At 42.2% G+C, this 22,375-nt stretch overlaps 1 protein-coding gene across 6 annotated transcripts in view; it reads left to right on the plus strand.

Moving 5' to 3' along the window:
* The window catches only part of pcbp3 (poly(rC) binding protein 3), a 153,900-nt gene that overhangs the window by 85,208 nt on the left and 46,317 nt on the right, over positions 1–22,375 (plus strand). For 4 of the 6 annotated variants that reach the window (XM_023981665.2, XM_023981666.3, XM_023981663.2 and 1 more), the window contains exons 5-11: positions 9,112–9,281; positions 18,817–18,840; positions 18,975–19,007; positions 19,108–19,224; positions 19,740–19,871; positions 20,282–20,410; positions 21,825–21,899. In XM_023981665.2, coding sequence (XP_023837433.1) covers positions 9,207–9,281; positions 18,817–18,840; positions 18,975–19,007; positions 19,108–19,224; positions 19,740–19,871; positions 20,282–20,410; positions 21,825–21,899 — 585 coding nt within the window. In that variant the 5' untranslated portion in view covers positions 9,112–9,206. Of the gene's footprint in view, positions 1–9,111; positions 9,282–9,524; positions 9,592–18,816; positions 18,841–18,974; positions 19,008–19,107; positions 19,225–19,739; positions 19,872–20,281; positions 20,411–21,824; positions 21,900–22,375 lie in introns of those variants that run through there. The other 2 variants (XM_070437567.1, XM_070437566.1) reach the window with 2 other exon arrangements.

Consider the following 22,375-nt stretch of genomic DNA (forward strand, 5'->3'; position numbering starts at 1 on the left):
TTAGGTGCCTTTTGGCAAACTCTATATCATGTGCCTTTTACTCAGGAGTGGCTTCCGTCTCGTCACTCTACCATAAAGGCCTGATTGGTGAAGTGCTGCAGTAATGGTTGTCCTTCTGGAAGGTTCTCCCATCTCCACAGAGGAACTCTGGACCTCTGTCAGAGTGACCATCGAGTTCTTGGTCACCTCCCTGACCAAGGCCCTTCTCCCCCGATTGATCAGTTTGGCCAACTTCGAGTATCATAGTAAAGCGTCTGAATACTTATGTAAATAAGTAATTTCAGTTTTTTTAATACATTTGTAAAAATGTCATACAACCTGTTTTCACTTAGTCGTGATGGGGTATTGTGTGTAGATTGCTGAGAAAAATGTTTTATTTAATCCATTTTAGAACAAGGCTATAACGTAACAAAATGTGTAAAAATTCAAGGGGTCTGAATACTTTCCCGAATGCACTGTATTTGAGCACTGGAGCAGTCCGGCTATACACTAGCAGTGGATGTGGATGCCATTTTACGGGATCATAACCAATTGTGCTATTGTGTGGGTTTTTTCGCATTATTTGTAACTTGTTTTGTACATAATGCTTCTGCCACCGTCTCTTATGAACGAAAATAGCTTTTGGATATTAGGACAGTAATTACTCATCTCGTACTGGACGAATATTTTTCTTTAACGAGTCGGAAGCGAAGGCTTTACTTCAGACAACGGACAAGGCCCTCATCCCCATCATTCACAGGAGAAAGAGACGGAGATATCGGGGACGTAGGTCGGGGTGCCTTCTACCATCAGTCCTATTAGCCAACGTAGAATCATTGGATAACGAACTAGACGTGCTACGATCACGAATATCCTACCAACAGGACATTAAAAACTGTAATATCTTATATTTCACTGAGTCGTGGCTGAACGCAATATGGATAAAATACAGCTGGAGGGGTTTACGCTGCATTGCCAAGATAGAACAGCTGCTTTCCGTAAGACAAGGGGTGTCAGTCTGTGTATATTTGTAAACAACAGCTGGTGCACAAAATCTAATGTTAAGGAAGTCTTGAGGTTTTGCTCGCCTGAGGTAGAGTATCTCATGATAAGCTGTAGACCACACTATTTACCCAGAGAGTTTTCATCTATATTTTCTGTAGCTGTCTATTTACCACCACAAACCGCTGCTGGCACCAAGTCTGTGTACAAAGCTCTCTCTCACCCTCCATTTGGCAAATCTGACCATAATTCTATCCTCCTGATTCCTGCTTACAAGAAAAAACTAAAGCAGGAAGCACCAGTGACTCGGTCAATAAAGAAGTGGTCAGATGATGCAGATGCTAACCAACATGACTGTTTTGCTAGCACAGACTGGAATATGTTCTGGGATTCTTCCGATGGCATTGAGGAGTACACCACATCAGTCACTGGCTTCTTCAATAAGTTCATTGATGATGTCGTCCCCACAGTGACCGTATGTACGTACCCCAACCAGAAGCCATGGATTACAGGCACCATCCACACTGAGCTAAAGGCTAGAGCTGCCGCTTTCAAGGAGCGGGACTCTAACCCGGACGCGTATAAGAAATCCTGCTATGCCCTCCGACGAACCATCAAACAGGCAAAGCATCAATACAGGACTAAAATTTTATCATACTACACCGGCTCCGACGCTCGTCAGATGTGGCAGGGCTTGCAAACTATTACAGGCTACAAAGGGAAGCACAGCTACGAGTATAAGACACGAGCCTACCAGACAAGCTAAATTACTTCTATGCTCGCTTCGAGGCAAACAACACTGAAACATGCATGAGAGCATCAGCGGTTCCAGACGACTGTGTCATCACACTCCCCGTAGCCGACGTGAGTAAGACCGTTAAACAGGTCAACATTCACAAGGCCGCGGAGTCAGACGGATTACCAGGACGTGTACTCCGTGCATGAGCTGACCAACTGGCAAGTGTCTTCACTGACATTTTCAACCTGTCCCTGACTGAGTCTGTAATACCAAAATGTTTCAAGCAGACCACCAAAGTCCTTGTGCCCAAGAACACTAAGGTAACCTGCGTAATTTTCTACCGGCCCGTAGCACTCACGTCTGTAGCCATGAACTGCTTTGAAAGGCTGTCATGGCCCAAATCAACACCATAATCCCAGAAACCCTAGACCAACTCCAATTTGCATACCGCCCCAACAAATCCACAGATGATGCAATCTCTATTGCACTCCACACTGCCCTTTCCCACCTGGACAAAATGAACGCCCATGTGAGAATGCTATTTTTTGACTACAGCTCAGATTTCAACACCATAGTGCTCTCAAAGCTCATCACTCAGCTAAGGACCCTGGGAGTAAACACTTCCCTCTGCAACTGGAATCTGGACTTCCTGATGGGCCTCCCCCAGGTGGTAAGGGTAGGTAACAACCCATCTGCCACACTGATCCTCAACACGGGGGCCCCTCAGGGATGCGTGCTCAGTCCCCTCCTGTACTCCCTGTTCACCCATGACTGCATGGCCAGGCACGACTACAACACCACCATTAAGTTTGCCGACGACACAACAGTGGTAGGCCTGATCACAGACAATGATGAGACACCCTATATGGAGGAGGTCAGAGACCTGTCCATGTGGTGCCATGATAACAACCTCTCCCTCAATGTGATCAAGACAAAGGAGATGATTGTGGACTACAGGAAAAGGGCTTGTAAGTAAGCATTTCACTCTAAGGTCTACACATGTTGTATTCGGCGCATGTGATATACCATTCATATACTGAATTTTCATCGCCATATCACATCTGATATTTATGAAAGAGTGGCATGAGTCCCAGAAAATATAGCCTGATGGTATAGCATTTTTATGTGGGCCATATAATGTACAGTTAACTGACAAAATAATGGAAAAGCTTGAGTAAATGAGTGATACAGTTGTGGTTCCTGAGTTAATTAAGCTATTAACATCCCATCATGCTTAGGGTCATGTACAAAATGCTGGGCAAGCCATTATTTTGGCTACTATGGCTATGTCTCCATAGCATGACAATGTCCCCATCCACAAGTGGTCTCTGAATGGTTTGATGAGTATGAAAATGATGAAACCATATGCCATGGCCGTCAGCCACCAGATTTCAACACATATGAAAACTTATGGGAGATTCTGGAGCGGCGCCTGAGACAGCGTTTTCCACCACCATCAACAAAACACCAAATTATGGAATTTCTCGTGGAAGAATGGTTTTGCATCTCTCCAATAGAGTATGCCAAGGTGCATTGAAGCTGTGCTGGCTCGTGGTGGCCCAACCCCCTATTAAGACACTTTATGAGTTTCCTTTATTTTGGCAGTTACCTGTAGTTCATTGCTCAAGGAGAGGAAGGTATGTGCCACCTCCAGTGTATAACAAGCTCAGTTTACGCGTTCCTTAATAGAAGTGCTTTGTTTGGTACATGTATGAGTTGTCTGCACAAAAAAAAGTAGTTCCGCTCTTTTCATATTCTGTCTGAATGGACTGTCTACACTGAGTGTGTGGGGGGAAAGCAATTTGTTTCTGCTAATATCTGTGTCATCCTTTCAGAGAAACCACCATTTGGAGTGGAGAGAAAGCAGGATGGTAGCCCCGAGCACCCTTTTTCCCACATTCCTCCTTTCCTCTTTCTGTTACTTTTTCATCATCACCTCCTTTTTTGATCCTATTTTGTCTCTTCTTGTATGCAGTGCATTGTGGGTTATGGCTGAGGAGGGTTTGTGAGAGGAGGGGAGAAAAGGCCCCATGCCCCCAGTCGGTAATTTACCCTGAAATCTCACATGAGCAACAGTGTCGCTAATAAACACTGTCACTTCCTGTTACACTGCAGTCTTTTATCCCCTGACAGGAGTAGTGATGTGGCTAATACGATAAATCATGGTTCTCGATCTAGCCAGGTCTCTCTGTCAAGTTCCCTTGAGCTCAGCCTAGAAGAACTTGATCTGTGGACGTAGACTATCCTAATTGTCAGCCAGGTTTTAAGATCGAAGGCAATACGGTGGCTATTTGATTTCCATGATTTTTGGAAATAAAGGAGATCATTTTTACTATTTTGTGAAATACTGCGTGGCATTCAATGTTTTTTAAAGCATGGTCAATTGATCTACCTCGACTCCAACAATTACAAAATCTCAGCAAAATTGTCAGGAAACAGCCTTCTCATTGGCTTACATCGAATGGTGCAGAACAGACCACCAATAGAATACACTGTCAAAATCCACCTCTTGAGATATGCTACAGAGATAATAAAGCATTCAGAGATAATCAAGCCTACTGACGGTCATCTCCCTGTTTGACTTGTGTCTCATTACTTTATTCATAAAGCCTGAATTATTTTCATTACGTTGCCTACATTGATCCACTGAATAGTTTGATAGTGGATAGATTACTTTCTTGCAATAGTAAGCTCATTGAAATACAATATTTTTCCTATCAGGTGAGGATAGAAAAAACATTTCCCAGTTTCAAACGAATTAATAAAAGAACCTGTGGTCTCAGTTAGATTTCGATTCATCATCTCAATTTGAAAAATAACATTTTATCGAGACAGTTTAGTGAGAAGGGTCATGTTTGGGTTCTTTGGTATGGAGAAAAGAGATGATAGCCCTAGGTTAAGTCTGCATCGCTGGAAATGTGATAACACATTCCCGACTCGCTATGTCCATGAAAACAGCAGTAAAAACGAGAACTAGTTATGAATCAAAGACACTTTGCTGTTTATATGCATTGAGGGTGATTGTAACAACCCCTCACTAGAAAAGAAGCGACTATTTTACAACAATAGTGATCTTTGCAGATGAAATTGTTACATTACTTGACTCCCAGTCCCAGGTGATTTCATGTAATTGGGATTTGGTGTAGATTGGTGTGGTTACATGTATACTGTCAACAGACCTTCAGTTTCAACACAAATGAGAGAAAACGGAAAAAATACAATTTGGGTAGCAGTTTGACCAGGCATTAATCATGATTAGATTTAACAGCTAGCAACAAAGAAGGGGCCGAAAGCCCTTGAGCGGAAAGCCTGACCCGCTTTCTACATCACACGTCACGAGAGATAATGCTCCTGACAACAACAAGGAAAATACGCAAATTACATGAAATTACACACACTACAAATAACATTACAACAATAGATGTCATTTTTATGTATCGTATACTGCAATGGGATGGGATTATCATTCTAAATAGAAGCTTATTCAAATGTATGGCCCGTCCAGCAGAAACGACCCCTAGCCCCTACCCCAACCCTGCGACTTGCTTTTTAGGCAGAGGTTGGAGGTTCAAATCTGGCCCCAGCTATGTAGCGTGATTGTGTTTGATATCGAAGACTATGATGGTCAGCGTGTCAAGACAACCAGAGAGAGTGGCAGCCACATAAAAGGTTTCTAAAGGGCAGTGGTGATGGGTGGTAGAGAGTGATATGGGGTTGTATAGAAAAATGACCAGCACTTGCAAATTAAGTGTTACTCTGACATATGAATGTGTGAATTCCACACAAGGAACTGCAGTGGTTACGGACCAGAAAGCTAGGCAAACACAGATGGCCGAAAGCAGTGGTAACGGCCGGGAGGGAGTAGTAAGGGGTGACTTCCACTGACTGTAACATGCTCCACTGTCTGTGGAGCAGGAAGCTGGGGAAAAATATTTTAATTTAGGAAAACATTGTGTATTTTGTTCCCTCGATGACCAATTTCAATGACCTTATCCAGCATGTTTCCTGTATATCCACTGATGAAGAAAACCAACAAATAGTTTATTTCATGTTTGTACAGCAATGCCCCATTCTTTTGCATAGTGTCCCTTGGGTCTCAAAACGGGCCTTGTAGGGACTTTGGGTAGAGAGAGAGAGGGATGTTTTGGTGTATAATGTGTCCTGTCTGGTCAGTGTGCACCTTGCACAGGTTCGTTGATCCCACAGTGGCATGCCTCTCACCAAGACATCAGAGTGGGTTTATGTCTTTCTACTTGCCAGTTAATTTTAACCTGGAATAGTGTCTTATGCAATATAAACTGGGCTGGAAGATTGGGAGCACGACTGGTTGGCTGTTATCATAGCACTCATCCATGTACCCTCTTCCTATCTATTCATCTTTTTATCTCTATCTCTTATGCTCACAAATACCCACACAGGCATAGACATGCGACACACACACGCATGCACACATACACTCACGCGCTAACAGACACACTTAAACTCAATCACACAAAAATGTGTGTGTGAACTTGATTTATCTTTGCATCAATGACTCATGTCCACACATCTGTGTCAAAGCATGATGCCCTGCCCCTTGCTAACTCTGGGTGGACCTCAACAGCCGCAAGTTATCGAGGGGGGGGGGGCGCATTCCAGTCTCTCAATCCCTTGATCAAAGACCCACATGACCCATTAAAACGGAACACAATTATGCTCCGCCGCTGTATCAAAGAGAGCTGTATGGCCTAGAGTAGAGGTGTGTGTGTCACTGTGTCTGGGAGGCAGAAATGGATAATGGATGTTCTTCAGGAATAATGAGCAGGAAGTAATGCTGCACCATTATGCTTTCAAAGACACATTTTAAATATCAATCATCCTTTCTTAAATGTTCAGTTAGAATGTTTTGGCACACTTTTTCATTCTACAAATGAACAAAACCTAAAAAAAGACCTGCCTATGAATTCACAACATTTCCGAAGGGGCCATTTCCTTACGAGACTATAGGTCAAAATTAAGAACCACTGTATTTGCACCAATAGTATGTGGACACACCTTCAAATTTGTGGATTTGGCTATTTAAGCCACAACCGTTGCTGAGAGGTGTATAAAATCGAGCACACAGCCATACAATCTACATAGACAAACATTGGCAGTATAATGACCCAAACTGGAGAGCTCAGTGACTTTCAATGTGGCACCGTCGTAAGATGCCACCTTTCCACCAAGACAGTTCATCAAATTTCTGCTCTGCTAAAGTTGCCCCGGTCAACTGTAAATGCTGTTATTGTGAAGTGGAAACGTCTAGGAGCAACAACGGCTCAGCCGCGAAGTGGTAGGCCACACAAGCTCACAGAACGGGACTGCCGAGTGCTGAAGCACAAAGTGCGTGAAAATTGTCTGTCCTCTGTTGCAACACTCACTACCAAGTTCCAAACTGCCTCTTGAAGCAACGTCAGCACAAGAACTGTTCGTCGTCAGTTTCATGAAATGGGTTTCCATGGCAGAGCAGCCGCACACAACCCTAAGATCACCATGCGCAATGCCAAGCGTTGGCTGGAGTGGTGTAAAGCCACAGAGTCGCCATTGGACTCTGGAGCAGTGAAAACACGTTCTCTGGATTGATGAATCAGCTTCATCATCTGGCAGTCTGACGGACGAATCTGGGTTTGGCGGATGCCAGGAGATCGCTACCTGCCCGAATGCATAGTGTGAACTATAAAGTTTGGTGGAGGTGGAATAGTTGTCTGGGGCTGTTTTTCATGGTTCGGGCTAGGCCCCTTAGTTCCAGTGAAGGAAAATCTAAACCCTACAGCATACAATTACATTCTAGATGATTCTGTGCTTCTAACTTTGTGGCAACAGTTTGGGGAAGGCTCTTTCCTGTTTCAGCATGACAATGCCCCCCATGCACAAAGCGAGGTCCATACAGAAACGGTTTGTCGAGATTAGTGTGGAAGAACTTCGCTGGCCTGCACAGAGCCCTGACTTCAACCCCATCAAACACCTTTGGAATGAATTGGAACACCGACTGCTATCCAGGCCTAATCGCCCAACATCACTGCCCGACCTCACTAATAATCTTGTGGCTGAATGGAAGCAGGTTCCGCAGCAATGTTCCAACATCTAGTTGAAGCCTTCCTAGAAGAGTGGAGACTGTTATAGCAGCAAAGGGGGACCAACTAAATATAAATGTCCATCATTTTGGAATGAGATTTTTAATGAGCAGGTGTACAGATACTTCTGGTCATGTAGTGTATGTAAGCTGCTACATTGTATTGACTTCAGGTGAGCTTGGACACTTTTTCTGTACTTTGATCCAGGTACTTAAATGAGGAAGTCAAAATTGGAAGCCCCGAAATCAGGGTTGGGTAGGCTACTTTCTAATCAGGGTTGGGTAGGCTACTTTCTCTGTTACAGTAACTAGTTACCTGACCAACATTTTAAACAGTAACATAACTTTTGGATTATGCAAACTCAGTACCCTTCACAAACATCCCTTCTGAATGTAAAAGTAGTCCAATAAGTAATCATCTAGTTTTTTAAAAAGTATCTGTAATCTGATTACAATGTTTTAACTGTTAACATAACTAATGTTACAGCGATTGTTTTCCGTGATCAGATTACATGTTAGTGATTACATGTAATCAGTTAGTCCCCAACCCTTCCCGAAATTCATAGCCAAGTGTGGAGGTGATGGATTTGCTGTCACTATGCAATTTGAGCTTCAGCGCAGTCCTGTGAAATATGATTATAGGATCTTAGAAAGGCTGCTGAAATCATTTTTAGACTGTGGCTTTAAATCACTTTCCAGCACTGATGCACTGAAAACCCCCTCTTGCTGAGAAGTCTGTCTGCCAATGCCGGATGTTAAAGGTGTTTTAAAAATGGTAAAAGTACAGTGGCAAGTGTACGATTGAGTTGAGATCTACTTGGGATGGTCACTAATTTCATGTGTTCGTTGTAAAACTTTTCTTATTGATTCATTTGATCCTACTTGTAACAACATCTGAGAAGCCTGTCCTGAATACAGTTTGAGAGGTGCTCCCTCTTGTGTTATAAACTCTCATGAAGATGATCCGTCATATCTATTCAAGCAGATTAGACCAGCATCAAAGTCAATTCCAGCTATTTCAGAACATGGCTGGAATGAAACCCAATTAGATTTTAAATTGACTTTTTGAAATGTTATTATAGACAATCTCCTTCATGTAAACTGAAATTACATGTATGTACTAAATTGTCTGGAATCCAAATTAAATGGACCCAACATGAATGGTTATTATTGTCGTGTTCTGTATGGAAGAATTGGGTACTCATGTCTAAAATCAGTCACTCGACCTAAACTTTGATTAGCTGATTGAATGACCTAACCTTTCTGGGTATGTTGGTATCTCCTTGTTGTGTTCCAGGTGACTGGCTGGCTTCTGTACCATCACACTCCTCCCATTCCTGAGGAAACCCTCTTCACGACCACACTCCTCCTCTCTTCACATCCACTCCCATTATGGAACCCAACAAAGTCCAGCCAGAGGGCGGGCTCAATGTCACCCTCACCATCCGCCTCCTCATGCACGGCAAAGTAAGCAATCTCTAGTCTTCATGCGGGCGTTGGATATGGGGGTGGGTGCTAGTGGATCTGGGCAGGTGTGATGTAGTCGATGTTTGTACGACCTTTTCATTTGGATGTGTATGTTTTGAAATCGTTTATAAAACATAAATTAAAATAAAAAATAGTAATCTCCTACACTATAATGTTATCTCACAACCAAACAGAAGCTAGATGGAAATGTGGTTGGAATGATTGTTGTTGTTAATTGGCAAGCTGGCTGCCGGTGACTCAGCTGCTGTCCTTCTGGGTGATGCTGAGTGCATGTGACCATGGAGGAGAGGTGAGTGTTAGCGCTCAAAGCCATCACTGCCCAGCTTCCCTAGTCGTACTGCACCATACCAAGATGATAGAGAGTGATTGCATGCATATTTTAATTTGGCAACAGTTAGATTGGGTAGCTGTTCGACCTTTGCAAGTACATTGCAATTGCCACTTGGGCTCTTTGCTAGTGAATATGAAGGGATGCCTCGAAAAGCTGTGGTAACACTTTATATTAAGGCTCCTTATTAAACCATTTATAAGCAGTTTATAAAGTGTACTTACCATATATTAATCATTGTTCTTACATTTGTAAATGTCAATAAGCAATATTTTAAGTCATTTACGCATTTATCAACACTATTTTAAACGATGTATTAATGATTCATAAGATAAATAATAAGGTGTTTGATCATAGTATGTTCACAATGTGTAAATTATTAATAATGTACTTATAAACCAGCTATAAAGGAGTTATTGTCAACTCTTTTGATTATTTATAAGGCATTTGTTAATGGTTGATTCATATTTTGACTGAGCATTTATTTACATATCTTTAAATGTATTTATAATATTTCATGAATGGGATATTTATTAATTGGTAATGAGTGCATTTGTAAATGTGAGTACATGCACTTACTAATACCTCAGTTGATGATTAACGTAAATCCTTATAAACCATTGACAAATTATTAATCAACTACTTTGCAGCCCCTAATCTGCACTATACACACTGATTATGCCAAACAACCATTAGGAACCCGTAACGACCGACGCTGGAGTGGAGAAGCAGGTACGGGGAGTTGACATTTAATTAGGAATAGATAGAGAACAAGACAGGAGCAGCGTCAGCAAACGGGTATACATCGACAATTGACAATTAATGCAGCAGCGGGGAACAGAGGTGGGAAACTAACAAATATAGGGGAGGTAAAAAACAGGTGATTGAGTCCAGGTGAGTCCAATAATACGCTGATGCATGTGACGGGGAAAGGCAGGTGTGCGTACTGATGGTGGCAGGAGTACGTAATGCTGGGAGCCTGGCGCACGAGGGAGAGCGGGAGCAGGCGTGATTAGAACCCCCCCCTCAGAATAGCCTGGTGGGCCGTTCTTGATATACACGGGAAACTGTTGAGCGTGAAAAACCCAGGGGCGTTGCAGTTCTTGACACAAACTGGTGCATCTGGCACCTACTACCATACCCTGTTCGAAGGCACTTTAATATTTGTTATTGCACTTTCACACTCTGAATGGCACACATACACAATCCATGTCTCAATTGTCTCAAGGCTTAAACATCCTTGTGTAACCTGTCTCCTCCCCTTCATCTACACTGATTGAAGTGGATTTAACAAGTGACATCATTGAGGGATAATAGCTTTCACCTGGATTCACCTGGTCAGTCTGTGTCATGGAAAGAGCAGGTGTTCTTAATGTTTTGTATACTCACTTGAAGTTCAGTCCTATGCCAAAATGTTTTCACCGCGGTGATAGACAAGGGATATTGCTTGAAAATGTACCCCAATCCAGGGATGGAAGGTGTCGCTGTACTCCTAACTTCCCCATTATCCAAGCTGCAAAATCGATAAAATATATATGTTTTTATTAAACTACCTTTTTTAAGCATGCTAGGCTAGCGTGGAGCATCAGGTAATGTCTACTAATGTGGCCAGCTTTTGGGGAGGAGCAAGTCATTTATAAATGCTCAGAAAGTATATATATAGTGCACACTTTAGATTAAATGGTTTAGAAGTGGTTTATAAGGATCTACATTAATCATCAACTGAGGTATTAGTAAGTGCATGTATTCACATTTATAAATGCACAGATGCAAACAAGAAAATGCAAATGCATTAGGTGGCACTTCCATTGATTTTAATGCAGGGCAACTGAAATCAGTTTTACCAAATTTTTACCTGCTTATTTTTACCAGCATGTCATTCCTACTTACGAGCAAAAACTCAAACAGGAAGTACCAGTGACGAGCTCAATACGAAAGTGGTCTTATGAAGCGGATGCTAAACTACAGGACAGTTTCACATGTACAGACCGGAATATGTTGCAGGATTCATCCAATAACATTGAGTATTTTACCACCTCAGCCACCAGCTTCATTAATAAGTGCATCGACGATTTCGTCCCCACAATGACTGTACATACATATTCCAGCATATTCCAGCGAGAAGCTATGGATTACAGACAACATCCGCACTGAGCTAAAGGCTAGAGCTGTCGCTTTCAAGGAGCGGGACACTAATCCGGATGCTTATAAGAAATCCCGCTACGACCTCATTGGATGTGGCAAGGCTGGCAAACTATCACGGATTACAGAGGGGAACCCAGTCGCGAGCTGCCCAGTGAGTCAGATGAGCTACACTAAACAAAAATATGAATGCAACATGCAACAATTTCAAAGACTGTTACTGTTAAAATAAGGAAATAATTCAATTGAAATAAATGTATTAGGCTCTAATCTATGGATTTCACATAACTGGGATTACAGACATGCATCTGTTGGTCACAATAACCTTAAAAATAAGGTAGGTGCATGGATCAGATAACTAGTTAGTATCTGGTGTGACCACCATTTGCCTCATCTATTCCGACACATCTTCTTCTCATAGAGTTGATCAGGCTGTTGATTGTGGTCTGTGGAATTTTGTCCCGGTCCTCTTCAATGGCTGTGCAAAGTTGCTGGATACTAGCGGGAACTGGAACGCACTTCCAGGAATTGTGTACAGATCCTTGCGACATGAGGTGATGCTAGCGGATGAATGGCACAACAATGGGCCTAAGGATCTTGTCACGGAGCATTCAAATTGCCATTGATAAAATGCAATGTTGTTTGTTGTCCATAGCTTATGCCTGCCCATACCATAACCCCACCGCCATCATGGGGCACTCTGTTCACAAAATTGACATCAGCAAACCACTCGCTCACACGACGCCATACATGCTGTTGGCCATCTGCCCGGTACAGCTGAAACCGGGATTAATCCGTGAAAAGCACACTTCTCCAGTGTGCCAGTGGCCATTGACGGTCAGCATTTGCTCACAGAAGTCGGTTACGATGACGAACAGCAGTCAGGTCAAGACGCTGGTGAGGACATCGAGCATGCAGATGAGCTTCCCTGAGATCGTTTCTGACAGTTTTTGCAGAAATGTGTCGGTTGTGCAAACCCGCAGTTTCATCAGCTGTCCGGGTGGCTGGACTCAGACGAAGTTGGCTCATTGAACATTGGACGTTGAACATTCAATTCTCTGGCAACAGCTCTGGTGGACATTCCTGCAGTCAGCATGACAATTGCATGCTCCCTCAAAACACAAGGCATCTGTGACAAAACTGCACATTTTAGTGTGGCCTTTTATTGTCCCTTTATAATCATCATGCTGTTTAATCAGCTTCTTGAAATGCCACACCTGTTAAGTGTATGGATTATCATGGCAAAGGAGAAATGCTCACTAACAAGGATGTAAGCAAATTTGTGCGCAACATTTGAGATAAATAAGCTATTTGTGCATATGGAATATTTCTGGGTTATTTTATTTCAGCTCATGAAAAATGGGACTAACATTTTACATGTTGCGTTTATATTTTTGTTCAGTATAAATGCCTTCTATGCTCGCTTCGAAGCAAGCAACATTGAACCATGCATGAGAGCACCAGCAGTTCCCGACGACTCTGTAAACTCGCTCCCCATAGCCGATGTGAGTAAAACCTTTAAACAGGTTAACATTCAGAAGGCCGCATTACCAGGGCGCATTACTAGGAATTACCAGGACGCGTACTCGAAGCATGCTCTGACCAGCTGGCGGGTGCCCTTCACTTTTTCACATTTTCAACCTCTCCCTGACCCAGTCTGTAATACCTACAGTACATGTTTCAAGCAGACCACCATAGTCCCTGTGCCCAAGAACGGCATGGTAACCTTTCTAAATGACTATCGCCCGTAGCACTCACATTTGCAGCCATGAAGTGCTTTGAAAGGCTGGTCATGGCTCACATCAACACCATCATCCAAGACACTCTGGTCCAACTGCAATTTGCATACTGCCCAAACAGGTCCACAGATGACACAATCTCTGTTGTACTCCACAATGCCACCTCACACCTTGAGAAGAGGAACACCTATGTGACAATGCTGTTCATTGACTACAGCTCAGCGTTTAACACCATAGTGCCCTTCAAGGTTATCACTAAGTGAGGGAAGTGAGGGAAGGCAACAATACTTCCACCACGCTGACCCTCAACACAGGGGCCCCTCAGGGGTGCGTGCTTATGCCCCTTCTATACTCCCTGTTCACCCACGACTTTGTGGCCGCGCACGACTCCAACATCATCATTAAGTTTGCTGATGACATGACGGTGGTAGGCCTGATCACAGACGACGATGAGACTGCCTATAGAGAGGAGGTCAGTGACCTGGCAGTGTGGTGCCAGAACAACATCCTCTCCCTCAAACGTCAGCAAGAGAAAGGAGCTGATCGTGGACTACAGGAAACGGGAGCCGAGCATGCCCCCATCCACATCGACAGGGCTGTAGAGGAGATAGTAGAGAGCTTCAAGTTCCTCAGTGTGTACATCACTAAGGAATTAACATGGTCCACACACACCAACATAGTCATGAAGAAGGCACGACAACGCCTCTTCCCCCCCCAGGAGACTGAAAATATTTTTGCATAGGCCCTACAGCTGCATCGTTAAGAGCATCATGACTGGCTGCATCACAGCTTGGTATGGCAACTGCTTGGCATCCGACCCCAAGGCGCTACAGAGGGTACCAGTACATAACTGGGGCAGAGCTCCCTGCCATTCAGGACCTCTATTTCAGGCGGTGTCAGAGGAAGGCCCTAAAAATTCTGTAACTAACAGGACCTTGAACAGCTTCTACCCCCAAGCCATAAGACTACTAAATAGTTAACCAAAAAGCTACCCGGACTATCTGCATTGACCCTCTTTTGACTTTGTCTTTGGACTAACTCCTTTGAATCATTATTATCTCTCCTGTTGCCTCGTCACTTTCCCCCTACCTATATCTACATTTCTACCTCAATTAGGTCTTAACCTTGCACTATCGACTTGGTCCTGCTAGCCCAAGTATATAGCCCAGTTATCCTTACTCAATATGTATTTGCTCATTGTGTTATTCTCTATGCATTGTTGGGAAGGGCCCATAAGAAAATATTTCCCTGTTAGTCTTGACCTGTTTTTTACGAAGCATGTGACAAATAAAAATGTATTTTATTTGACTCATTAACAATTAATAATTATCTCATTGATGATATACATAAATACATTTACAAATATGTAAAGAAATGGTGAGTCAAACCATGAGTAACAATTAGGCGGAAATTGCCACCTAGAGACATGGTGTTGAAAGGATTAATCAGCCATTACCAAATGCCTAAAAATAACCTTATGAGTTGACAATAATTCATTTTTTTATACCACAGCGTTGTTGAATACTCGTTTCTGATTGGCTAGAAGGGCATTATAGAATGGACATTAAAGCTGGACAACGGGACAGTAGGAAAAGATGTTGGGACAGTAGGAAAAGATAGTAATCATGACATAGAAAAGATTGCAATCATGACATAGTAAGCGCCTACACATGCAGACCATATTTGCTACAAACTTATAGAAAGCTAAACCAATAACTACACAAACTTAAATTCAATGAGTTGTAAACGCAGGTCCGACGAGGAAAAAACATAGCTAGCTAGCTAGCATTGATTTGTTTTTGCAGAGACATATTTTTGGGGTGCATCTAATGACCTAACATGGTCAGTGACGAGAATGAATTTCTCCAGTAACCTTCACGGCTAACCCCAAAGATGTCAAATCCTCCAACATGTTTTTAGTTTGACCAGCTGTTTTCAGCAACGGATATTTTTGAATTTGGTCATCATATTGGCAGCTTTGCAAGAAGAAAAAATGTATCTCTCTTCTAGCCTTTTATTTAAAATGCTATGCGATCTCCTCATAATTAACAGTCAGTGTTGACGAGTGTCCTGACGAGAAAGCAAACTTTGATAGCTATGCCAGGCAAAATCTGCATTATCAACTCATTGGTATGGATGTATACAAATTAATGTCAATAGAAAACAACAGCTTAATTGTTATTCTGGCTGCAGAGGTCATGACTGTGTGAGCTGTAGCTAGATGGCTAGCTAGCAAGCAAGGGATAAGATCATTGCCAGCGAGAATGTAACATAATGTAACATAAATAACAAAAGACTGGGTGGCGTACATAAATATCGAAGTTATCGAACAAATGACTGGGTCACGTCTCTAGCAACCAAAAGATGAGAAAGTATGAATTCACATGCAGTACCAGTCAAAAGTTTGGACAAACCTACTCATTCCATGGTTTTTCTTTATTTTTTACTCTTTTCTACATTGTAGAATAATAGTGAAGACATCTAAACTATGAAATAACACAAATGGAATCACATAGTAACCCAAAAAGTGTGAAACAAATTAAAATATATTGAATTTTTGAGATTCTTCAAAATAGCCACCCTTTCCCTTGATGACAGCTTTGCACACGCTTGGCATTCTCTCAACCAGCTTCGTGAGGTAGTCACATGGAATGCCATCATTACTTTAAGACATGAAGTTCAGTCAGTACTGAAGATCTCAAGAACTTTGAAGGTTTCTTCAAGTGCAGTCACAAAAACCATCAAGATCTATGATGAAACTGGCTCTCATGAGGACTGCCAGAGGAAAGGAAGAACCAGAGTTACATCTGCTGCAGAGGATAAGTTCATTAGATTTAACTGCACCTCAGATTGCAGCCCAAATAAATGCTTCACAGAGTTCAAGTAACAGACGGATCTCAACATCAACTGTTCAGAGGAGACTGCATTTATCAGGCCTTCACGGTCAAATTGCTGCAAAGAAACCACTATTAAAGGACCACAATAAGAACAAGAGACTTGCTTGGGCAAAGAAACACGTGCAATGGACATTAGACAGGTGGAAATCTGTCCTTTGGTCTGATGATTCCAAATGTGAGAATTTTAGTTCCAACCCCGCCGTGTCTTTGTGAGACGCAGAGTAGGTGAATGGATGATCTTGGCATGTGTGGTTCCCACCGTGAAGCATGGAGGAGGAGGTGTGATGGTGTGGGGGTGCTTTTCTGGTGACACTATCAGTGATTTATTCAGAATTTAAGGCACACATAACCAGCATAACTATCAAAGTATTCTACAGCGATACACCATCCCATCTGGTTTGCGCTTAGTGGGACTATCATTTGTTTTTTAACAGGATAATGAAGCAAAACACACCACCAGGCTGTGTAAGGGCTACTTGACCAAGGAGAGTGATGGGATGCTGCATCTGATGACCTGTCCTCCACAATCACACCATCTCAACCCAGTTGAAATCCCAGTAAAAATTCACAGTATTAGGTCAGTTAGGATCACCACTTTATTTTAAGAATGTTAAATGTTAGAACAATAGTAGAGAATTATTTATTTAAGCTTTTATTTCTTTCATCACATTCCCAGTGGATCAGCAGTTTACATACACTCAATTAGTATTTGGTAGCATTGCCTTTAAATTGTTTAACTTGGGTCAAACATTTCGGTTAGCCTTCCACATGATTCCCACAATAAGTTGGGTGAATTTTGGCCCATTTTTCCTGACAGAGCTGATTAGGTTTGTAGGCCTCCTTGCTCGCACACGCTTTTTCAGTTCTGCCCACAAATTTTCTACATGATTGATGTCAGGGATTTGTGATGGCCACTCCAATACCTTGACTTTGTTGTCCTTATTTTTCCACAACTTTGGAAGTATGCTTGGGGTCATTGTCCATTTGGAAGACCCATTTACAACCAAGCTTTAACTTCCTGACTGATGTCTTGAGATGTTGCTTCAATATATCTATATATATATTATATATTATATTCAATATCATTAATTTTCCTCCCTCATGATGGCATCTATTTTGTGAAGTGCACCAGTCCCTCTTCCAGCAAAGCACCCCCACAACATGATGCTGCCACCCCCGTGCTTCACAGTAGGGATGGTGTTCTTCGGCTTGCAAGCATCCCGCTTTTTCATCCAAACATAATGATGGTCATTATGGCCAAACAATTCTATTTTTGTTTCATCAGACCAGAGGATATTTCTCCAAAATGTACGATCTTTGTCCCCATGTTCAGTTGCAAACCGTAGTCTGGCTTTTTTATGGCGGTTTTGGAGCAGTGGCTTCTTCCTTGCTGAGAGGCCTTTCAGGGTATGTCGATATAGGACTCGTTTTACTGTGGATATAGATACTTGCACCTGCACCTGTTTCCTTGTTCCTTGTTTACTTGCACCTGTTTCCTCCAGCATCTCACAAGGTCTTTTGCTGTTGTTGTGGGATTGATTTTCACTTTTCGCACCAAAGTACGTTCATTTCTAGGAGACATAACGCGTCTCCTTCCTGAGCGGTATGACGGCTGCGTGGTCCCATGGTGTTTATACTTGCGTACTATTGTTTGTACAGATGAACGTGGTACCTTCAGGCATTTGGAAATGTATCCCAAGGATGAACCAGTCTTGTGGAGGTCTACACATTTTTTTCTGAGGTCTTGACTGATTTCTTTTGATTTCCCCATGATGTCAAGCAAAGCGGCACTGAGTACGAAGGTAGGCCTTGAAATACATCCACAGGTACACATCCAGTTGACTCAAATTATGTCAATTAGCCTATCAGAAGCTTCTAAAGCCATGACATCATTTTCTGGAATTGAGGAGCTGTTTAAAGGCACAGTCAACTTTGTGTATGTACATTTCTTACCCACTGAAATTGTGATACAGTGAATAAGTGAAATAATCTGTCTGTAAGCAATTGTTGGAAAACTTACTTGTGTCATGCACAAAGTAGATGTCCTAACCGACTTGCCAAAACTATAGTTTGTAAACAAGACATTTGTGGAGGTTTAATGACTCCAACCTAAGTGTATGTAAACTTCCGACTCCAACTGTAGCTGGTTAAGTACATTAGTAGTTCATTATAAATCCTTTACAAATTGTGAACATACTATGATCAAATACCTTATTAAATAAATAATTTACTAATTAAAAAAAATGTTAAGTAAACTCTTTACAAAGTGTTTATAAATGATTTATTAAGGAACCTTAATATGACGTGTTACCAAAGCAGTGTCAATAACCTTATTGTTAGCATTGAGATGACCTTAAAATGTTAATAACAACTACTATTTTATGTTTATGTTCCCTTATTTGTATTAGGAGGTTGGAAGTATTATTGGCAAGGTATGCAAGAGTTCGTATTTATCACTCACTTGTACATAACACAATCACAAGAATAATAGTTACCTGACGCACTGTATCAGAAAAAATATATAATTACTTGAGATTACTGTAAACATTTAATGTTTTTATACCAGAAAGGGGAAACAGTGAAGAAAATGCGCGAGGAGGTGCGTTGTCAATCCCTCTTTTCTTCCATTATACACTTTTATCATGAGAGTTACAATGAATCCAAGGGCTGCTCATAATGACGTCTGTTATTATTCACAGAGCGGAGCACGAATCAACATATCTGAGGGCAACTGCCCCGAGAGGATCGTCACCATCACCGGCCCAACAGACGCCATCTTTAAGGCCTTTGCCATGATTGCCTATAAATTTGAGGAGGTATCATCATTTCTCTTGTCCTAAGTAACTGCTATACGCAGAGGCAGGAGTGCTACCACTGAATGGGTGAGGACACATAGAGAATAGCTTCAGATGGTGCTCTACTTGGGAGGGTTGCTGATTTTGTCTTCATATTCAGAAGAATTCAAGGCACTCTTCAACCTTGAAATAATATAAAATGTCTTAATTAGTTTGGCATAGTAACAGGGATTAATAGAAACAATTTGTTTGTGAAGCCTGTATGTGAAGCCAAAAAGTTTGCCAGGTTTTTCTATTTTTAATCCCTGTGGGTATGCCAATTTAATAAAAGCATTTAACATTTAGGCAAAAAAATATATATATTATGAAGAATAACCTCCTTTACTTTCTTTAACCGTGGTCCAACAAAACCGATTTGCCAACAAAAGGGAGAAACATAAATGGCCGTGGAAAGAAGGTGTCGTAAACATCAAAGTAAAATATGTTTTACACAGGCAACTGTTTCTTATGCTTGACCAGATTATATCCCATTCCAGGATATAATCAATTCCATGAGCAACAGTCCAGCCACCAGCAAGCCCCCTGTTACTCTGCGTCTGGTGGTGCCAGCCAGCCAGTGTGGATCTCTCATTGGGAAGGGTGGATCCAAGATAAAGGAGATGAGAGAGGTACGGTACAGTACAGGTACAGTAGCAGGCTATACCATGAACATCAGACATGGATCATGGAATCAAGATGATGCCAAGATTGTTTGCATTCGGATTCTTTACCCTTCTACCAGAAGTGTGCACTTGCTCAGTCCTCAATTGACTATACTTCACTTCTGTCTTATGACTGTTGCCTATACTAAATAAACCCAACAAACGTGTCATACTAGTCAATGCCCCTCACCGTGTGACTTGAGTTGTCAATGGCTCTGTGTCTTTGTGAGTGACCTTATGTTGTTATTTCCAATATCAATGTGATCTGTACATGTTGATTGTCTTTACTCAGGAGCTCAAGATGCGAGATAAATAAGGTCAATTTACAGTAAGTGAATTGAATTGAAACTATGTCTCACTGTGCCATCTCTCCCCAGTCCACAGGGGCACAGGTTCAGGTGGCAGGGGACATGCTGCCTAACTCCACAGAGCGTGCCGTGACAATCTCTGGGACCCCTGAAGCCATAATCCAGTGTGTCAAACAAATCTGTGTGGTCATGCTGGAGGTAAAGTATGTTGGAGGGAGAGGACATTTTCAGTGCAATAAAATGGGAATCTAGCCACAAAAACCCACATAGCCAGAACAAAGAGACAGAGAGAGCCATGCTACTGCTGGCACACTGAATGGTCTCTGTCCCTAGTCACCTTCCAAAATACTCCTGCTGTGATGGTTAAAAAAAATCTGACATAATGGACTGAACATAATATAGTAATTCCCCAGTAACAACTTTGTAGTTCCAGAAGTTTCAGGGGTAAGAAAAAACCAACGTGTGTGTGCTCTGACAGAGAGACCTGGATGAATCAATTCAATCATTTTAAATGAACATCACATTTAGAAATAAAACCTTAATTCAAATATCCTACCTCACAACATGGGAAGAGTGTTATTTTGCCTTTAACTCAGAAATGTGGTCGAGACACAGCGTTTGATCGAATCAGTCAACTAGTTATTATTGCCCCAATTTTCCCCATCGAAGTCAACAATTTCTTGTTCCTGGTTGAACTGAAATAGGTTCCGTTACTCATTTTGGATGCCGATGTGTTTATATTTAGGTGCAGGAGCATATTCTATAAACAGGAGTTCAAGCAGTAGAAAATTTGAGGTACCAGTATTCAACTCCGGTGAGCTCCTGCCCAAGTCAAGCGCTGCTGGTTGATAGTCTACTTACTAATGTACAGATTATTCTTGTCTGGTAACCAGTTAAACTGACATGTAGCTTTTGTCTTACAAAGGCTAGTGCTACAATCTGATGGAGTTAATCATCACCCAAAGTGTATGTGTACTGCCACATTAATATATAGTGTGTCTTACTCAAGCAGCTCTCTAAGGCTGTGTTTATACATCTTTTCTAAGAGCCCAATATTTTTTCATATCCAATATTTTTTTCTGACTTTCCACACTCAGTTTTCTGTGACCCATATCAGATTTGCACATTCACACTGATGTGGCCTCTGAAATATCACACAGATGCAATGCTCATTTCCTGTCAGTGTTCCTTTAATGTTTTGGGGGGTTGTTGTGGTAACGGCAGGTCACGCAAAAAAAACAACATCTGATCTGAGGTTGCTAATGGAACATCGGAATTGTATCAGGATGGAGAACTACATACGAAAATGTGGAATAAGTCAAAACTCAAAAGATCAGATTCCATGTGGTTTTTGCTGTTAGCACATGCAGCTTTTTTCAAGATATGGCGAGTAGAATGCTAGTCAGGGACAGACAAACTCCTCACAAAAACACCGGGCTGGGAAAACACACCTGTCTGAAACGGCACCCTAATCCCTCTATAATGCACAATTTCGGTGACATGTAATCTGATGTAATCTTTGTCTCCCTCGTCTCTCTTGTCAAACCCACGGCCACACACTCAGTCCTGGTCTAACGCTCTTTCTGTGTCTTCCCTCTTCCTCTTCTCCTAGTCCCCACCGAAAGGTGCCACCATTCCCTACCGCCCAAAGCCCGCCTCCACCCCCGTCATTTTTTCAGGTGGCCAGGTAAGAGCCGAGCTGCTGGTGGCATCCGCAGCCAACATCAGCCTTTTATTCCAGCACCAGCCACTGCCTGTTAGTGCACTCAGGTTTTCTCACCTTCACACTCACTCGCATTCCGGCCCCCCTTCTTGTAAAGCCCCAATGTACAACGTTCAGAGCAGCCACGATAGTCAGCGTGGCCCTTTATTACATTCTAACAAACCTTGTTTGATTGGCTCTTATCTAGTCGTGGACGTCTATATGACGTATAGACTATCACGGCCTGTGGCTGTGAACTTTGCCGCAACCTAAATGTAAGGCAGGGTAAAGCTAGGCCAAGAGGGAGGGAGGGATATAGTGAAGGACCTTGTCGCAGATTACTACTCAATAGAGGGCCATTATAGTTTGCAACGGTGGTGCTTTAGGACCCCTGTTCACAGAGGTTTTCGTTCCGACTTTCACTTAATTCTGTTCTATTCATTTCAAGTCCACCTCTTGAC

Source organism: Salvelinus sp. IW2-2015, linkage group LG36, assembly GCF_002910315.2.
Source record: "Salvelinus sp. IW2-2015 linkage group LG36, ASM291031v2, whole genome shotgun sequence".
Taxonomy (NCBI): Eukaryota; Metazoa; Chordata; class Actinopteri; order Salmoniformes; family Salmonidae; genus Salvelinus; species Salvelinus sp. IW2-2015.